The sequence below is a fragment of the Odontesthes bonariensis genome, chromosome 1 (assembly GCF_027942865.1).
Source record: "Odontesthes bonariensis isolate fOdoBon6 chromosome 1, fOdoBon6.hap1, whole genome shotgun sequence".
Taxonomy (NCBI): domain Eukaryota; kingdom Metazoa; phylum Chordata; class Actinopteri; order Atheriniformes; family Atherinopsidae; genus Odontesthes; species Odontesthes bonariensis.
Window position 1 is genome coordinate 18,236,976 of NC_134506.1, and position 18,274 is coordinate 18,255,249.

General features: G+C 40.6%; 2 protein-coding genes across 2 annotated transcripts; both read left to right on the top strand.

Annotated features, from left to right (window-relative positions):
* Positions 1-1,539: 1,539 nt before the first annotated feature.
* cul4a (cullin 4A) lies at positions 1,540-9,734 on the top strand. Its single transcript, XM_075448604.1, has 20 exons — positions 1,540-2,136; positions 3,051-3,166; positions 3,574-3,677; positions 4,223-4,292; positions 4,383-4,456; positions 4,535-4,697; positions 4,912-5,001; positions 5,106-5,188; positions 5,520-5,587; positions 6,123-6,241; positions 6,334-6,526; positions 6,693-6,797; positions 6,914-7,024; positions 7,348-7,433; positions 7,541-7,648; positions 7,877-7,990; positions 8,076-8,181; positions 8,275-8,447; positions 8,589-8,741; positions 8,833-9,734. Exons 1-20 carry the CDS (start codon positions 1,995-1,997, stop codon positions 8,926-8,928), a joined length of 2,274 nt encoding a protein of 757 aa, XP_075304719.1. The 5' UTR covers positions 1,540-1,994; the 3' UTR covers positions 8,929-9,734.
* A 1,273-nt stretch (positions 9,735-11,007) lies between these two features.
* lamp1a (lysosomal associated membrane protein 1a) lies at positions 11,008-18,247 on the top strand. Its single transcript, XM_075448696.1, has 9 exons — positions 11,008-11,394; positions 14,699-14,805; positions 14,930-15,149; positions 15,499-15,660; positions 15,751-15,965; positions 16,062-16,187; positions 16,291-16,357; positions 16,459-16,626; positions 16,824-18,247. The coding sequence occupies exons 1-9, from the start codon at positions 11,340-11,342 to the stop codon at positions 16,961-16,963; spliced, it is 1,260 nt and encodes a 419-aa protein (XP_075304811.1). The 5' UTR covers positions 11,008-11,339; the 3' UTR covers positions 16,964-18,247.
* The last annotated feature ends 27 nt before the right edge of the window (positions 18,248-18,274 follow it).

The window sequence follows — 18,274 nt, forward strand, 5'->3', positions numbered from 1 at the left end:
GCGTTCAAGACCATCCAGCAAGGGCGGAAAGTTTTTAGTGACAACAGGCGACTTCAGAGAGGACAGGGATGCATTTCAAAAGCATCTGTACATTTATGCATTTCAAAAGCATCTGTACATTTATGCATTTCAAAAGCATCTGTACATTTATACATTTCAAAAGCATCTGTACATTTATGCATTTCAAAAACATCTGTACATTTATGCATTTCAAAAACATCTGTACATTTATACATTTCAAAAGCATCTGTACATTTATGCATTTCAAAAGCATCTGTACATTTATACATTTCAAAAGCATCTGTACATTTATACATTTCAAAAGCATCTGTACATTTATGCATTTCAAAAGCATCTGTACATTTATACATTTCAAAAGCATCTGTACATTTATGCATTTCAAAAGCATCTGTACATTTATGCAAAATAAATATCAAAGTTGATGAAGTGTGTGGAAATTCTAGAATAGTTCCTACCAAACTATCTTTAAAAGATTCTTGACATGACCTCAAAAATACAAATGTACAACTGTAATTTGACGGTATTTACCTTTATGTCAGACATTATTACATTTATAATGCTGTGACATGCTTAATATCATTGATGTTTTGGATTTTCTTAATTTCTAAATAATTTTCCATAGTAGGTTTCCATAGTAGTGATGCATTTTATTTAATCAACTATTGACTTATGGAAACTGAATACTTATATAATGTCTCTATTTAATGTTTTTAGAACCTTGCAGTATTAGAGATTGGGTATGAATGGATTCATATTAAGTTGAACACATAATCAAACTAAAATATAAGTAATTATACTAAGAATACATTGCATTTAAAAGAAATCTATTTAGGTTATATGTCACATTTAGACACAACAAATGTTGAACAAACGCATAATGTCAGACAAAATTAAAACTAATGTAGATCATTTAAAACAAATTAAGATGTGGACTTTGTATCGATAATTTGCTTTTTTTATTATTTCCTTTTGAACATGTTGAAGAATGTCATATGAGGCCTTTGATTGAAAAAAAGTAGAAACAACAACTTAGAGGAAAGAGACTACATCACATGGTACAGTTGTAGTTGGTCCTAGTTCTCTTTAGACAAATGTAAGTTGAGTTGACCAACTGTAAATGCAGCAAAATACATTTTAAAAAAAACAACTTTCACCATTTTCTTTTCATGAATACTTAATCATTTTTTATGGAACCCAAAATGGTGTGACAACAGAATTTTCCAATATAAAATAGTTTTTTTTTCTTGTAGATGCTCTTTTTTCCAGATAAACTTATAATATGGACATTACTTGTATTTCAATACAGTGGATTGCGCTATAGACGCTTATCTAATCTGTATTTATTAACTGAAATTTCAAAATAATTTGACAACACGATGACACATCTGAGGAAAAAAAAACAGTCGAAGGTTCAGCTGTTCCTGAACGCACCTCGGCTGCTTTTCTCCCAGGATGCACCTGTTCAACTGACTGTCTGAGAAAAGCCATTTTGTTGTGCTAGCTAGCTCCATGGTAAAGACAGCCACTAATAACATGAGTCTGTTATATCAACGCTAATGATTTCGCTGTTATATTTTGGTTTACTTTTGCATAATACAGCAACTGTGCTGGTTAAAATCTGTAAGAGTCAGCACTGACATGGACTAGCCTGCATAGCTATAGCGTTGTGAATAAGACGGAAAGTGGTCGCTGAAGTGTGCTGCAGTTTTAGATAACAACACTGTTAGCTAGCTGTCTGTTTACTTAACTGTCGGTAGTTATGTTGTCTGATTAACTAACCCTGCGGTAGTCAACTGTGTGCTTTTACATGTGTTTTAAATAGGCCGCGAGTTGCTGTGCTTTCAACCAAAGACGTGTGGTTCAACAAAGAGACAGTGTTGCTGACAGTGAAGAAACAGGCGGCAGAACAATCCAACAGTAATTTAGCAAAACACTTGAACCATACTGCGTTAAGCCAAAGCGCTAATCTGATAATGGCAGAGGACACCCGACAGGACAAGAGGGCCAGCTTCTCGGCTCTAACGGAGCACGGCACAAACGGGATGGCCAGGACGTCCGCAGTAGCGTCGGGCAAAACAGGCGCCTCAAAGAAATTAGTGATCAAGAATTTGAAAGGTACCGTTTCTGAGTGTTTTCTCCTGCGTCTTGGATCACAACACTACAGAGGATGTGGCTTTTGATCATACTGTAACAAACTGCCCGCCTTGGGCTCTGTGCTTGATTTGGCAGCAAACAAAGTTACTGTTCTTAGTTTTGATTCCTTTCCAAGGCCTCTCAAATCAGAGTTACTTCGGGCCTGTTTTTTACAGTCCCTCAGAAACTCTTGAGTGTCCCATCAGAGGTGCGTTTATCCATCTATAGGTTTTGATAAAGTTGTAAAGTAGGATGCATGCTAAAGTTACCAAACATTTAGCGAATCTTTTCTGTCTTTTCAATTATTTTGACTGGTAATACAGATCATAAATCACAAAAAAATCTTCATCACACAATTCAATTCAATGACTAAAAATGACTAAATAAGATTTAATTTGAAGACGACTTCGCCACATTTCTGTGAATAAATTAATGTAATCAACCTCTCTCTCTCTCTCTCTCTATAATTAAAGTAAGTCTTTCTGCATGACAATATTTGTAAAAAATATCTACAAAATGTACAATGCATACATGTTGTGATACACATAACTCACAGAAATCAAATAACTTAGTGAGATGCTGATCTAATGATGATTATAAGCTAAGTGAGATTTTATCAATTTCAAGAAAAGTACCGAATCCGGTGTGGAATTAAAAGAAGAATTCAGTTTTCTTTACTGTTGTAGTTTGAGTTCATTGTACAAATAACAGTGATCAAAAACTATTTGAGACATTATTTTAGAGATTCATTTCAAAGAAAGTAGTTATGTCCAAAACTATTCGCTGATACCGTGAATTTGATCCTGTTTGTGTTAAAAGATGTCCGACCTGTCCTGATGCTAACGTTGAAATAGGTGAGTAATTAAATTAACTTTGTTGCTGTTGTTTTCTAACAGATAGGCCAAAACTAGCCGAGAACTACACAGAGGACACATGGCTGAAGCTTCAGGACGCAGTGGGTGCCATCCAGAACAGCACTTCTATCAAGTACAATCTGGAAGAGCTCTATCAGGTCTGTCTGTTTGAACTCAAGTTAGGGTTGTTGTTCTCTCAGGCTCTCATCCATGTGCAACAGGGTTAAGCTCTAGAAACACCGGTACTAAACGATTAAACATGAGTTACATGTGCTTTGTGTTTGATAATCGTTTTTATTTTATTTTTTTAACTCTTGATCTCTTAGAACGTCAGACAAACAAAAGAGAAGCTAGGCTCAGGGTGAAAGCAGACTTTCAGAGCCAGATTTGTTCTGCAGATAATCTGTCAAGTCATGAAAATAATCTCTGCCTAATGATTGTTAAACAGGTGCCCGTTAATGTTCATGATTGTTCTGAAAAGTCTCCAGCACAGTGTTGCAAAGTGTTCACTCTGTGACGATGTTTGCCTCTTGTGCTTTTGTCTCTTATGAACCTTCTGAAACAGGCGGTGGAGAACCTGTGCTCGTATAAAGTCTCCCCCACGCTGTACAAGCAGCTGCGCCAGGTGTGTGAAGATCACGTGAAGGCCCAGATCCATCAGTTTAGAGAATATCCTTTTTTTTTCTTTTCACAACCTCGTTCAACTTTGTTTGAAACGAGAGCTGTGTAGTGACACTTTGAGATATAATGCGCCGTGGGAAACAAACCTGTTTTCTCAGTTCCATCCTCAACCAGCTTCTTCTCATAAACTGCAGTTCTGACATCAGTGTTTATACACTAATTTATTACATAGTATGCAAAACGTTTATCACATTTGGTAAATGGATAAATGATGTTTGACACACTGTGTGATAAATGTGTAGCTTTATTGTTCTTTTTTTATGATGTTCAAATCTAATTTACAAATCACTCTGAATATAACGCTTTTGCTCAAAGACTCAACACAGGCTCAACTCACTTAAAAGTTTCAGCAGTGAAATGTTGTTTGAACATGTTCAGAAGGCCTAAGAATAAAAGCTTTTGGTATCAGGTTTTTGTCCCCAGCGGTTAGACTAACGTGTTTATACTTCCTTGTGGGAAGGGTTCTGTATAGGTGGTCAGATGTCATGTTAAATTGCACGAGTTTGATGTTTTCTCCTTAATGTGGAGCTCACAGAGTCTTTGGACAATCTTTCCTTCCTGAAGCGAATGAATCGTTGCTGGCAGGACCATTGCAGGCAAACTGTGAGTTGGGCAAATTTGCACCTCCACACTGTTCAGGAAAATGTACTTGAGTCGGGGTAATTAAAGGGTTAACTGTTTCTCTCTTCATAGATAATGATCCGAAGTATCTTTCTCTTCCTGGATCGTACCTATGTGCTGCAGAACTCTCTCCTCCCCTCCATCTGGTAAACTTGCACTTTATTCCAGCTGTTCTGTTTGTTAGGGTGTTCTCTGGAGGCTGATGTGGTGCTTGTTTGCTACAGGGACACAGGGTTGGAACTGTTTCGCACCCACATTGTGAGCGACAGCGCTGTTCAGAAGCGAACAGTCGAAGGCATTTTGGAGCAGATAGAACTGGAGCGGAACGGAGAGACTATTGACCGCAGTCTGCTCCGAAGTCTCCTGGGCATGTTGTCAGACCTGCAGGTGTTGTATCTTTTTTAACTTTACGTTTTAATTAAATCCACTTTATTTTATTTTTTTATATATTTCTAATTGCCTCTATCGTGTTGCTCCATTCTTGTTGCCGCTATGACGACTCATTTTCCCTCCGGAGGTTAATAACGTCGTCTGATTCTAGATCTGATCTCCTCTCTGCCACATCAGCATACTGACAACAAACCGCTTTACTTTTGTTCAGGTTTACAAAGACTCCTTTGAGGAAAGATTTTTGACTGAGACCAACCGTCTCTACGCTGCCGAAGGACAGCGGCTGATGCAGGAGAGAGACGTAAGTGAGACTTCCCAATCACTCTGTGCATCGTGTGGTCACAGTCATTCATCTGCATCCGGTTAAACGCATAAGAAGTACTGAGTATGTGCGTATTTGTCCAGGTACCCGAGTACCTTCATCACGTGGCTCGCCGCCTGGAGGAGGAGAATGATCGGATCGCGAGCTACCTCGACCTGAGCACTCAGTAAGGTTTCTTAATCATGTCATCTATTAGCTACACGTACCCTTTTCAATGACTCAAGCTCCTACTTGCTGACATCACGTTAGGCGCCCCCATCTGTCTTTAAAAACACAACCCACCATGTTGACATAAAAGTGAACATAAATAGCCATTTATTTCCTACCATTTTATGTTCAAGTTTAAAATAAACCCAGTAGGCATTTAGCTGGAGGATGGGAAGGTGAGAATGAAGGCATTTTCCTAAAGGAGGATTGTGAGTATTGTACATGTATACATCAGCTCCAGCTTCCAGATACACGCCCTCAGTGTTTCTTTGTTGTTTTTCCATCCACAGGAAACCTCTAATTAGCTGCATTGAGAAACAACTTTTAGGAGAACATATGACTGCCATCCTACAAAAAGGTAAGACTTTATTAGAGTTTGTGCAATTGCATTTGTGAAAATGATTGCGTTAGGTTTATAGTTTTAGCTGTGCAAGGGCTGTATTGATTTTATAATGGAGCCCTGATCTATGTTGTGTGTTAAGCTACATTTATTTTTGGGGGCTCTAAACTGCAGCTTAATGCCGACACACACTGCACAACAATAAATGCCCACACTGGTGCAGGTTATTAATGTAAGTGCTCTGCATTTATCTGACAACGATGCATAAATTTAGCCCGAGTTTGACAACCTCTGACTTGCTTTATTTTGTTTACTTGTGTAATCTGTATCAAAGCTGATTACATTAAATGTTTTTATTCTAAATTTATTAGATTATAGTCCGTCACTAAATGGAAAAAATAACTAAAATAACTTCCTTGTCTGGCTGTATAATGTCATTTTCCAACTTATTAATTTGATTTAGTTGTACGAAAGAAGTTGTAAAATGTTGTGATTTTTATTTTTAGTATTTGAAATCCAAACATCTGCATGAATGCCTGTTTTTGGTGCCCAGGTCTAAGCACTCTGCTGGATGAAAATCGTGTTACTGAGCTAGCCCTCCTCTACCAGCTCTTCAGCAAGGTGAAGGGAGGACTAACCACGCTGCTGCAGTTCTGGAGGGATTACATCAAGGTACAGAAGTCCAACTTATTCATAGATACAAAACACCAATAGTCTTTCAGTCTTGTGTCTCACAAACGCATTTATCCACTCTCTGACTGCAGTCATTTGGTGGAGAGATCGTGTGCACTCCAGAGAAGGACAAGGACATGGTTCAAGACCTGTTGGACTTCAAAGACAAGATGGACAATGTGGCACAGAGCTGCTTTGCACGAAATGAGGCTTTCATCAACGCCATGAAGGAGGCCTTTGAGACTTTTATTAACAAGAGGCCCAACAAGCCCGCTGAGCTCATTGGTAGGTCAGGCAAATACACAATGACAGCGATTTATATTTATCCCCGCTCATTTTGTAAAAGAAAAACCTGTATTCTCTTGAATTGATTTGCACAGCTCAATTGATCTTGTTTTGTATTAGTTCCAACATGTGATAACATCTTTCTCGGCTATTGTCTCCCATCCAGCTAAGTATGTGGATTCTAAATTAAGAGCTGGGAACAAAGAGGCGACAGAGGAGGAGCTGGAGAGGATCCTGGACAAGATCATGATAATCTTTCGCTTCATACACGGTCAGTTACACTTCTGTGTGTGTGTGGGGGGGCTTGTTACTCAGTTAATGTTATTTATGGCTTCCAGGCTTGTTACAGTGTGATGAGACTTCTTGATCTCCATTTCCTCCCTACAGGAAAAGATGTGTTTGAAGCTTTTTATAAGAAGGACTTGGCCAAGCGTCTGCTGGTCGGCAAGAGTGCCTCTGTTGATGCTGAGAAGTCCATGCTCTCTAAACTCAAACATGGTGAATTAACAGTCTCATGTCTTCTATCTGTAATCAGCAAGTTGTTTTAGGAAACAGATTAACCTGCGATCCAAAGGATTTAGAGGGGGTCTGAATTATCTTATGTGGTGTATACAGAGTACTCTTCATAAGACTAAACCTAAAATTTCAAGTTGAAACATTAAATTAGATTTGAAACTGAAATTTGATTGAGGAATTATGCTTTTGTTAACTTTCCATGACCATATGAATTGGACAAAAACCTGAAATGGTCTGTTGTAAGTGTATATAAGTGGGTGTGAGGACATGTCAGCTGTGATATTTGTTGTTTTCACTTCCTGCAGAATGCGGAGCAGCATTTACCAGTAAGCTTGAGGGGATGTTTAAGGACATGGAGCTGTCCAAAGACATCATGATCCAGTTCAAACAGGTACCCAGCACATTCAAATAGAAACACACACACATTGATGCCGTCTGCAGTTTGTCGCATGCATTTTTGGTGCACAGAGGTAAAATGATCATGATATTTTGACTCAGTATATACAGAACCAGAGTGAGCCAAGCAACATAGAACTCACCGTCAACATCCTCACTATGGGCTACTGGCCTTCATACACACCTATGGAGGTCCACTTGCCCCCTGAGGTAAGCACTGCTATGTTTGTGCTGCTCTTCTCTTTGTGCACACAAATGTCCTAAACCTTCACTTGGGAATTATGGAAGCAGATGACGCTCCTGAAAGCTGTATAAGGCTCAGTTTTGTGCATTGTGTTAACCTAAACTGACACTCAAATGAAAACACTGTATTTTGTTATTGTGGTGATGATGGTAAGCAATCTTTGTTGGTATCAATCATTTTCATCGTTTTGGTAGATGGTAAAGCTCCAGGAGGTGTTCAAACTGTTCTACCTGGGCAAGCACAGTGGGAGGAAGCTGCAGTGGCAGCCCACACTGGGCCACGCTGTACTAAAGGCGGAGTTTAAAGAGGTAAGGGCTCGGTACCTCTTAACGGGGCATGGAGTACAATGGACAAACATCTGAACTCTACTCAAATTACTATCATATCCTGCAGGGGAAGAAGGAGCTGCAGGTTTCCCTGTTCCAGACGCTGGTGCTGCTCATGTTTAATGAGGGAGAGGAATTCAGCATGGAGGACATCCACGCTGCCACCGGCATAGGTTACACATGTTTTTAAATATGTAATGTGTCCGTTCGGGCCGTGGCAGAAGCGTCTTCTGCCTCACATTGTCATTCTCTATTGTCCTGCACAGAGGAGGGAGAGCTCAGGCGTACGCTGCAGTCTCTGGCTTGTGGAAAAGCACGTGTCCTCAACAAGAACCCTCGAGGGAAAGATGTGGAAGATGGAGATCGTTTCAACTTAAACAACGATTTTAAGCACAAACTGTTCCGCATCAAGATCAACCAGATTCAAATGAAGGAAACGGTAAAGAGCTCATTTCCTCATTTGTTTTTTTTTCCTCCTTCTAATGTGTGGTTTACTTTTCTTATTTTTAACCACCATAGATAAGTCTTCCTCCACAGAATGTTGCTTCTCGCTCATTTCTTTTGTACATTTTTCCACCAGGTGGAGGAGCAGGTGAGCACCACAGAGCGCGTGTTTCAAGACAGGCAGTATCAGATTGATGCCGCTGTAGTGCGCATCATGAAGATGAGGAAGACCCTCAGTCACAACTTACTGGTGTCAGAGCTCTACAACCAGCTGAAGTTCCCTGTCAAGGTATTAACGTCTCGTCCTCATTTTCATATTACTTCCACCACACACACCGACGGTCAAAGCTCATCAGCATCTCCCTTTAATCTCTCCACAGCCTGGAGATCTGAAGAAGCGCATCGAGTCGCTCATAGACAGAGACTACATGGAACGTGACAAGGAGACTCCTAACCAGTATCACTATGTGGCCTGAAGGCGCGCCGCTGTCACCGCCGTGCTTTTCTCACAGCAAGCGTACAGCTGGCCCCACCGCACAGGATTACAGCCCCTCAGCCACCCGACTCTCCTCTGGTGCCGACCTTTCCCTCCATCCTCAATCCTGGACACAACGTCCAGAGGACCCAGAGCTCCAGAGAGACGAGAGACTTGGCTGTGCTGTTCCCATTCTGCAATATCTTTAGTGGGACTCTAAGATTGGGCTGGAGGAGTCGCCCGGGTTGTTGATGGTTGGTTTATGTGACTTACAAATCTGCTAAAGCAAAACTCAACTGAAAATAACTAGCACTTTCCTGTTTTTTGTTTTGTTTTTCCTGGGATTGGGGTTGTTTTTTTGTTTTGTTTTTTTCCCCCACTGTCACATCATTCTAAACCACTTATTTTCTATCATAGCCGGTTTGTCATGAGTTTTAAGTTTTGTTTTTTGTTTGAGGCGTTCTCCCTTTGAATGGCTGCATTACTGCTGGGTGTTAACCTGACTAGTTGGTTGCTTTACTGGTTAGAGAAGCGGCTGTTGAGGACAAGGAAAGAGAGACTAGAGGCTTGAGAGGGATGAAGTGGGGCGGAGAGCTAAATGATAAGTCTTTGTAACACAGGACGCTAAACGACATGCAGGCCAGCCACTTGGGTTTTACTTTTGGTATCTTGTATGTTTTGACCAAAATGTCCAATGTCCCGTGCTGATGTTTTTGTAGATCAGATTGTATTGTATGTAAGAGCGTGAAAAGTGAACTTGAATAAATGGATATTTAATGATTCAAAGAACGATTTATAGATAAGAAAGTAGTATTTTTTTTCTTTTCTTTTTTTAAAAAACAATTTGAACCTGCCTTCATCATTTTTCCTTCACCGTCATATCTGCAGTAAGTTAAAAGGTCTTGTTAAATTGGCTTGTGTTAAACAGCAACCTCTGCAGTCAAATCTGATTTTATCAAACGGTTGTTTGCAAAGGATAAATGGGTTAAAAACTGTAAAAAAAAAAAAAAAAAAGGGGGGTGTTTTTGCTAAGTAAAAGATGTATTTGAAGTGTTTCCCACGTCGCAACACCAGTGCCTCTATTTCTTTGACACAAAATTTCCATTCTTTTTCTATATGCCTGATTTCGAGCTATGACATAACATTTCTGTTTGGGTTTTTTTGTTGTTGTTTTTTTACCCAAGTAACACTTTTCACCTTAACAGAAAGAAGACATTTAGTATTTTAATATCTCACATGACTGAAAAAAATGGAGCTGAAAAGAAGTTTATTTTTGTTTGACTAACTATTTACCAGCAGGGAATGTGCAGCTTTTGGACATTTGTGAAGTCTTTAAAGATATTTTTTCCTGACATTATAGTCTAATTTTAGGACGGAAAAGAAATGAATGTCTGTTTTTAAAGTAGGGTCAAACTATGCAGTGAGAATGTAGCAGGGCCCCGCTAAGACTTGGACAGCAGCATTAAAGCTGCCACTACGCTCCCTTTGGGGTTTTTGCACAGCCTCGTGAATTGATGAGCGTGTCAGCTGACTGCCCACAACACATGTACTTTGCAGCCTGCACAGCACAGACTGCAGACTCACCCCTTGCACTTTATTATGCTGAAGACACTTTATATGCCGTGTAATTTAGCTTTCTTTCGCAATTCCTAAGTATTCCCGAGGCAAGGTATGTATAGATATAGATAAATATCAGGAAGAGAAGAAACATAAGTCTGTGTATGCCTTTATTTGGCTTGGTGTTGCCCCTCCCCCGCTTATGACATTCTAATTAATCGGCCCTGTTTATGAAACTCGTGTGAGAAGTCTTCTTCATTTTGCCTGGAAGCGTACTACTTTATCTCATTAGGTGTGCCACTTCACCCAGTTGGTATCAGCTACCCTACACGCGTGATTATGCAATTCTGTTATAATTAATTTTTAACGACTAACCTCTTTTCTCAATCAGTTACACAGCGCAAAAACGTGCGATTATTTGCGCTGCAGCGCGTATTAATGACAGTTTGTGCGCGTTTATCTGTTTTTATCGAGCTTCGATGAGCTCAGTTCTCAGAGTGGAAGGAGGCGGGGCGTGCTCACGTGACTGGGCTGCTCTAAATGCCTCCAGTTCACATGACAGAGATGGCTTAGTCAGACAGAGCGCCTTCAGTCAGCGTATAACCACGTTTAATTGTCCTCTCGACTGGCAGTAAGAGCTTTTGGGTTATTCCACACTCTTTCGACCATCTCTCTGGAAAGCAGAGAAGGTCAAACAACAACTGGGAGAGCAACATCAGCGCTGGTTCACTTTGAGCTAACGGTCCGTGAAGTCAAGTGCAGCTGACCCACCTGCGCCTGCAGCTGCGACACGACACCACATCTCCGGGCATTTTCCTTCCTTCAGCAAAACCGCGCTGTGGCTTGTCTTCAAACATGAAAGTCTTCCCGTGTTTAGCCTCACTCTTCGTAGCCTGGTTTGCGGCTTTAGGTGAGTGTTTTGCTGTTTAAAGCTGCGTTTGTGCAACCATTGGACCAAACGATGTTATGAAGCCGACCGTTGACCGGTGGTGATGTCACGGACGTACCCGCCGGAACAAAGTGTTGTTGATAACAGGTAGCTGTGCCCATAGATATGTACATATCTACATATGTACGTATCTATGGCTGTGCCCTGATTTACCTGGAAACAAGCAGTCGATTAATCTTCATCGACGAGAAACTGCAAGGCTCGTTTACCAATCAAATTTCCAGGGGCCCGAGACCCAAAAGTCTCTGAAGTCCTATTCTCAGTGTTTCAACGTCCGAATCAGATACTTAACATTTGCACCACTAATGAAAAAGATAAACTGTCGGTTTCCCTATGATGTGCCCCAACCCTAATCTTAATATCTGATTTATTTTTACAAAATTTTTGTCGACAAGCCGTGGCAAAACATCATCGTAGAAGTTTAGCCATATAATATTTTTTTTTTATTATTTAAACTATTAAAAGCGTGGCCCAAAATAATTTCTTTAAAAATGATTTTCTGATTGATTAAATTCTCACAGAAAAATTTTGACATTAATAATTTATAGTGATTTGACCAATTGAAAACATGACTTCAACTTCAGGATGTTGTTTTAAGGGTTCAAAATGTCTAACTGTCGGCCATTTTTAAACACAATACTTCATACTTCAATGTTGTTTTACATCCTCTGTCTTAAATGAGCCTGTTTATAGAGAAAGCATTTGTGTGTCATCCATTTTTCTTAGACTAAACAGTCCATTTTAAAACTCCTAAAGAACGAGTAGACTCTTCTGGACATACACTATTTATATGCTATGATTAATTTAATTGTCAGTCAGTCTACTATTACCATTTTCTCGAGTCCCTCTTTTTTTCTTGTGTCTTTTCTGTGATAAATGTTGCTGCAGCAGCTCAAAACGATGTCCAGCTTTGTCCTGCCTAAAATGGATGAGTAAATAACCACAGGTGCTATCTAGGTGAAGCTATGTAATCTTTATTTACTTGTGGAGTGTTATTGTATGTGAGGTGAGGAGTTTGTCCATCTTGAGCCACCTGGTTAGGATCTATAAGTTATAATGTTCATTCATAGCTTCACCAAGCCTGTTACAATTAAAGGGGTGTTGTGGGAAAGGTGGTGAAGGTAGGTAATTAATGGAAACTGTTAAGCTCAAACCCAAGGTTGACCAAAAAGTGGATTAGTGCTGTTTGAGGTTTTACACTTACAGCCTTTTGAGGTTTTGCACGCGCCTGTCTTTGAAAATCCAGACCCGAGTTACTGGAAAAGTCGCTGGACTTTATTCAATTTTGATAGCCTTCTATCCTGATGTAATGCCCCTGGTTTTTGTTGATGTTGTGGACCGGCAGATTGGCCTCTTTGTTGTGTTGTTTCAGAGCTTCACACGACCGCCATGATGGCTTTGTGTTGCAAACCGCTCTGGAGGGCCCCACTGACCGTGTTGGTTTCTGACTGGTTTAATCTCTCTGAACACACACAGACACCTGGTGCTGACACAGGAAAACAGGCCAACACACATGTGGCTTGAATCTGTTGCCTCCCAATGCTCATTCTAAAATCTACTTTTAGATCACCGTTGCTCTGAAGAGCAGACTGTTTTCAGTTTTGTTTTCAACATCGGGGTGACCTTTGGAGAAGCTGCCTGCGAGCAGCAGCGTGGGATACTTCTCCGTTTGATATTTGCAAGGTTTGCCTATCTGCAGCTTGATACTCGGTACACACAAACAGCTGTAACCTCATGACCAGATTTCAGTGTTGTGTAAACCGTCTGCTGAGTGTTTACAGGGTGACCAGAGAGGCGACACTGGGGTCACGTCTCTGTAAGGAGTCTGTGATTGATAGGCAGGCCCGAAGTGCTCTAAACATTAAGATTCACAGTGATAAATGGAGGAAGTATTAGAATGAGGAAGGGGTTTGGAAGATGAGTGTGTGATTAAAAAATAAATGAATATATCACTTATGGCAAGTTACTGACTACACCTACAGGCCAGACGCTAAGTCAGATTCTTGCAGTAATGCAAGCTGGCAAATGACTTATGGTTAGAGCATCTCTTCTGTTCCAGAAACCTTCATCACAGCAGTTTTCACCATGGAAGGAGAAACGGTTATGTGCTGTTGTCTGTCTACAATTTTATTCAGCTGCGGTGAACAGTTTTTAATCTGACTGGGAAGTGAAATGCGAGGGGAAACTCCTGTATATATATATATATTGCTGCATGAGATTGGTGACTTTTTTTTATTTATTTTTTTAATTGTTGTTTTCTATGACGCTGAATGTTTTGTGGCTGATTAGGTATTCAGAGTCCTGAATGGGTGCTGTTGCTTTCAAAGACAGCGTTTGATCATGGCAGCCACAGTCGCACAGCTCAGACGTGCAGCAATGATTTGGCAGTTTTCAGAGTATAAAGGCATGAATAGTCTGCAATGTGGGTAGGAGAGTTGCCAAACTGGCTCTTTGTGTAAGCTAACAAGAATCTGTCCTGACTTTAATACTCATGGACATGTTCAGTTACACCTGCTTCTATCATTCCTGAAAAAGAAGAAAAGAGTTAAAGGTTGGGTTTGTTTGTCTCAGTCTGTCACTTTTAGCCTTCTGTCGACACCTTGTGGCAGCTTGCATGAACTGCCTTATTTTGTATTTAGGACTTTTTTTTTTAGAACAGTTTTTCTGCTGTAGACTGACTTTTACATAACTAAGCATAATATATTAAAGATGCAACTTTCAGGTTATTTATTATTACACTATGCAAGATTGTTTAAGGAAAATACAGTACAAGCAGTTGGCCCATCAAACAAACAAACAAAAAAAGGTAATCGTTGTACGAAAGTATGGTCTTAATGACCAAAATGAAGTGATATCTTTTTAGGTGCCAAAAAATGTCTAGGACATTTGCTCTTTGTGTGGGGACATGAACGTACATAAAACTGTTCTGAGATGTGCTCAGAAAAATCCATTGTAACAAAAAAAATGCATCTGTTGTTTTGTCATGTGACTGCTGATGACCTTAAACTGTGTTTCTGGAATTTACACCTGGAGGAATAATCAAAAGAAAGCCCAGATTACTCGTGAATCAGCAGTCTCTTCTTCAGGTGTCACTGGTGAAATCTTTTAAATCACGTCAGACAATTTAAAGCTCTGATTTGTTCCCCGTGTCGCATGTTTTCCTTAAACATGGAAAGGAGACACCAGAAAATAAGAGAATTTTTTTTTTTTTTTTTTTTTTTTTGCTGTAGTTTTTCAAACTCTCATCATATGTCTTCATCTGCAGGTTGCATTCAGGCTGTTACTCTTGAAGTGAAGGAGGGGAACTCTACCTGTATCAAAGCTGAGCTCTCCGCGTCATTCTCCATCACATACAACACCTCCAGCAGCACAGTATGTACCCTGACAATATTTTTGCTTTTTAATGACATATTTTGAATTCATAGAGCCCCTTCACTCTATCGCTTGCATCCCAGCTCTTTGTGAACTCTACTAATCTAACTTGTCTTGTCCTCAGAGAACTGTGGTGGTCCCTCTGCCGGACTCCACCACAATCGACACGGCGAGCAGCTCATGCGGCTCAGACGGCAGATCACCGTGGCTGGTGGCGCTGTTTGGATCCAGCCACGCGCTCGGGCTGAGCTTCTCAACCAATGGAAGTGTTTATAGTATTGCTAACCTGACTCTGCAGTATAACCTGAGTGACACATCACTGTTTCCTGACTCCAACAGCTCTGGTGAGAACAAACTGCCTCGACTCACTTTGGCGTCGGCTGTGGTTGAATGCTCTGCTGCTTGTATTGACAATAACATCCTAATTAGATCTAAATATTACCAAGCAGTGCAGGTTATTCAAATCCGAACACTGGTGTAAAGAAAGGATGCTGGAAGCCTGGCAGAATATGTTATTAATATAATATATTACATAAACGCTGAATTAGGCTGATTAAATTTGAACTAAAGAAAACAAAATAGATCCTAAGAGTGATGTTTCCCAGAAGTTGATCCAGTTGGTGCACGTCGGCTTGTTTTTCACACTTGTTACAGATTTATAACCATTTCGTGGTTTGCTTGCCTGTGTCCTAGATGTGGTCACTGTGGTGTCCGGCTCAGTTGGGATCTGGGCGCCGATCAACACCACATACCGGTGTCTGACTCCAACCACTATTGGAGTCGGAGGAGCTACAGTGACTTTCTCTGATATGAGGCTGGAAGCGTACATGCCGGGAAATGAACTGAGCCCAGCAGGTGAAACTCTGAGGATGTTTTTGACCCTCTGTTGGCAGCTTTGAATGATTTTTGTATTTTCCACCTGCTTTATCATAACTCTCTTCACAGAAAGCGTGTGCATGGCAGATCAAACCACTACAACGGCTCCAACTACCACCGCCAGCACAACAACAACAACAACACCAACAACTCCAGAACCGACTCCACCAGGATCGCCTGAACGGGGCTCCTACTCTGTAAAGACCAGCAACGGCACTGTATGTCTGCTGGCCCAGATGGGGCTGCAGCTCAATGTCTCCTACGTCTCTCAGTCTCAGAATAAGGTAACGTGGAGCAGAAACTTCTCACAGACTGCATATGGTCCATCACTTGTCAATAGAGATGACTTGAAACAAAGCAACTTCTTTTCTTTCTGTCAGACTGTCCAGGAATTATTAAACCTGAATCCCAATCTGACAAGTTCAGCAGGATCATGTGGAGCCAGCAGTGCTACTTTGGTTTTGACACAAGAGCCAACCACCATGCTCAGCTTCACCTTCACTGTGGTAAATTCATGATCACCCTTTTTTTTTTTTTTTCTTTAAGTTAATTTTTGGGTTTTTGTTTGCATAAATGCAGCATCCAGTCAACCCTCCCTCTCATCCACAGAACTCAACAACCAACAAGTACCGCCTGAGCGAGATAAATCTGCAGGCTAACTGGTCCGATATGACCGGTATGTCACCCGTCATCAACAACGGGCTTTTTAAAAAAAATTTTTTTTTAATCTTTTCTGATTTGTTGTAGTTGGAAAAATGCTGATCTTTCTCTCCTCAGCTCCCTTCTCAGCCAGCAACGACAGCCTCAACTATCTTCGGAGTACGCTGGGCCACTCCTACATGTGCAATGCAGAGCAGACTCTGGCTGTGGAGCCGACCTTCTCTCTCAACACATTCCGACTGCAGGTCCAGCCGTTTGGCGTCACAACGAACCAGTTTGCTGCAGGCATGATTTAATATTTGTCGTTTCTTAAGCTCTCTTCTCTTTATTGTGAGTTTTAATGTGAAAAAAACAGACAGGAGTGTAATATTCACAACCAGCTGTGGTAGTGTTTTCCAGCGTCACTCAACTTTATTTCACATTTGCTGATAAACAGATGTTTAATCTTTTCTTTCCTCTCCTATTTTTCTCTCTGTGCGCAGCGGAGGAGTGTCAGATGGACCAAGATCAGATGCTGATCCCCATCATTGTTGGAGCGGCTTTGGCCGGTCTTGTGCTGATTGTCCTCATTGCGTATCTAATAGGTAGGAAGAGGAGCCATGCTGGATATCAAACCATCTGAACGGCCCTTCATTTAACTTAAACCTGAAAGACTGAATTGCGGAGAAATGAACCCAAGAGTGTGACTGAGCGCGTAATGAACTGTGAACACGAGTGAATGGAAGCAATCCTCTGTGGTGAGTGCACGCCTGCCATGTGTGACCTTTGGATATTTTATTTCCTTTCACTTTCTCTGCAGATGATAAAAATCAAAATACCTGCTAACTTTAGATGGTGTGCATCTTTGTGAGGACTGAGACTTCTAAACAAAATCAAAGTCGGTGGATGTTTAAATTTACATTAATTAGCTAGCTGACCGTCAGTGGTTCGGCTCTGCTCTTTTCATGTTCTACGCATTGGATGAATTTGCTTAAACTGATTTTTTTTTTTTTTTTTTTCTCCCCCCCCCCCATGTTTTTAGCCGTGATTGTTCATGCAATTAAAGCGATTGAGGGAGTCAAATGAACTGTAAGACCTTTTTAAAAGTCCCAAGTAATAATATTCTAAGTTGGGCAGAGTTTTATGTCAACTAGTGTGTTTTCAACTTCATAAGCGTATGATCATCGTCTAAGAAAAGGGAAAGCTCTGAATGTGCGTCTTTTCCAATCATGTTCCTCCACAGTGATGATCGTTTAAAGGAAAATTCTTGGATCTTTCAACTGGGCCTGTTTATTCCCATATGTCAGGGTTAAATTGTTCAGCTGTTTAATCATTTTAAGGAGCCATTTAAACTTGACGGGCAGCTGCTTTTAATTTGACCCAAGGATACAGAAGCAGTTCCTTTGGGTTTTAGAGAATTGTCGGGTGTTTTGATTTGAGTCGGTAATCAGCAGCGTACAGAGGGGAACGTCTTCATCCATTTGTGGCACATCTCGCCATGACGTCAGTACCTCCCAGTCCTGAAATGGTCATCTGTGAAAGCGAACAAGGCCATGGAATAATAAAAAGCAAACATTAACTGAAGCACTCCACTCTTTCCAGGTCACTTCTCTGCTCCTTTGACTCGCATGTAGAATGTTTTCTTCAGCTCACTCCTCCCCACTAAATTATTGTTTACACCCAAGTACAAGTCCAAAGATCCTGGAATTTCCCTTCAACAGATCAAGCAGACTCTTGGTGATAGAAATGTTGACTGGTTTTGTAAAAAAAAAAAAGTGTTGTGGTGAGGCCACATACGAGTGAACAAATGAATGGGTTCATTTTCCATTCGTTTCACCTTTTGAACTTTTATTTTTCTAGAAAGGGGTTGACCTTGTTTCCTTTAATGCATTTTACTGCAAGTTAATAAAAATGTTCCAAGTCTAAACCTCTTTTTTTTCTTTTATATATTTCA

Excerpts from the sequence above, each read along its gene's own strand:
- cul4a (XM_075448604.1), top strand. The coding sequence starts at position 1,995 with ATGGCAGAGGACACCCGACAGGACAAGAGGGCCAGCTTCTCGGCTCTA. Across the intron at positions 3,167-3,573 it reads ATCTGGAAGAGCTCTATCAG|GCGGTGGAGAACCTGTGCTC; the intron begins GTCTGTCTGTTT and ends CTTCTGAAACAG. Across the intron at positions 5,002-5,105 it reads GGCTGATGCAGGAGAGAGAC|GTACCCGAGTACCTTCATCA; the intron begins GTAAGTGAGACT and ends GTATTTGTCCAG.
- lamp1a (XM_075448696.1), top strand. The coding sequence starts at position 11,340 with ATGAAAGTCTTCCCGTGTTTAGCCTCACTCTTCGTAGCCTGGTTTGCG. Across the intron at positions 11,395-14,698 it reads AGCCTGGTTTGCGGCTTTAG|GTTGCATTCAGGCTGTTACT; the intron begins GTGAGTGTTTTG and ends CTTCATCTGCAG. Across the intron at positions 16,188-16,290 it reads TCAGCTTCACCTTCACTGTG|AACTCAACAACCAACAAGTA; the intron begins GTAAATTCATGA and ends TCTCATCCACAG.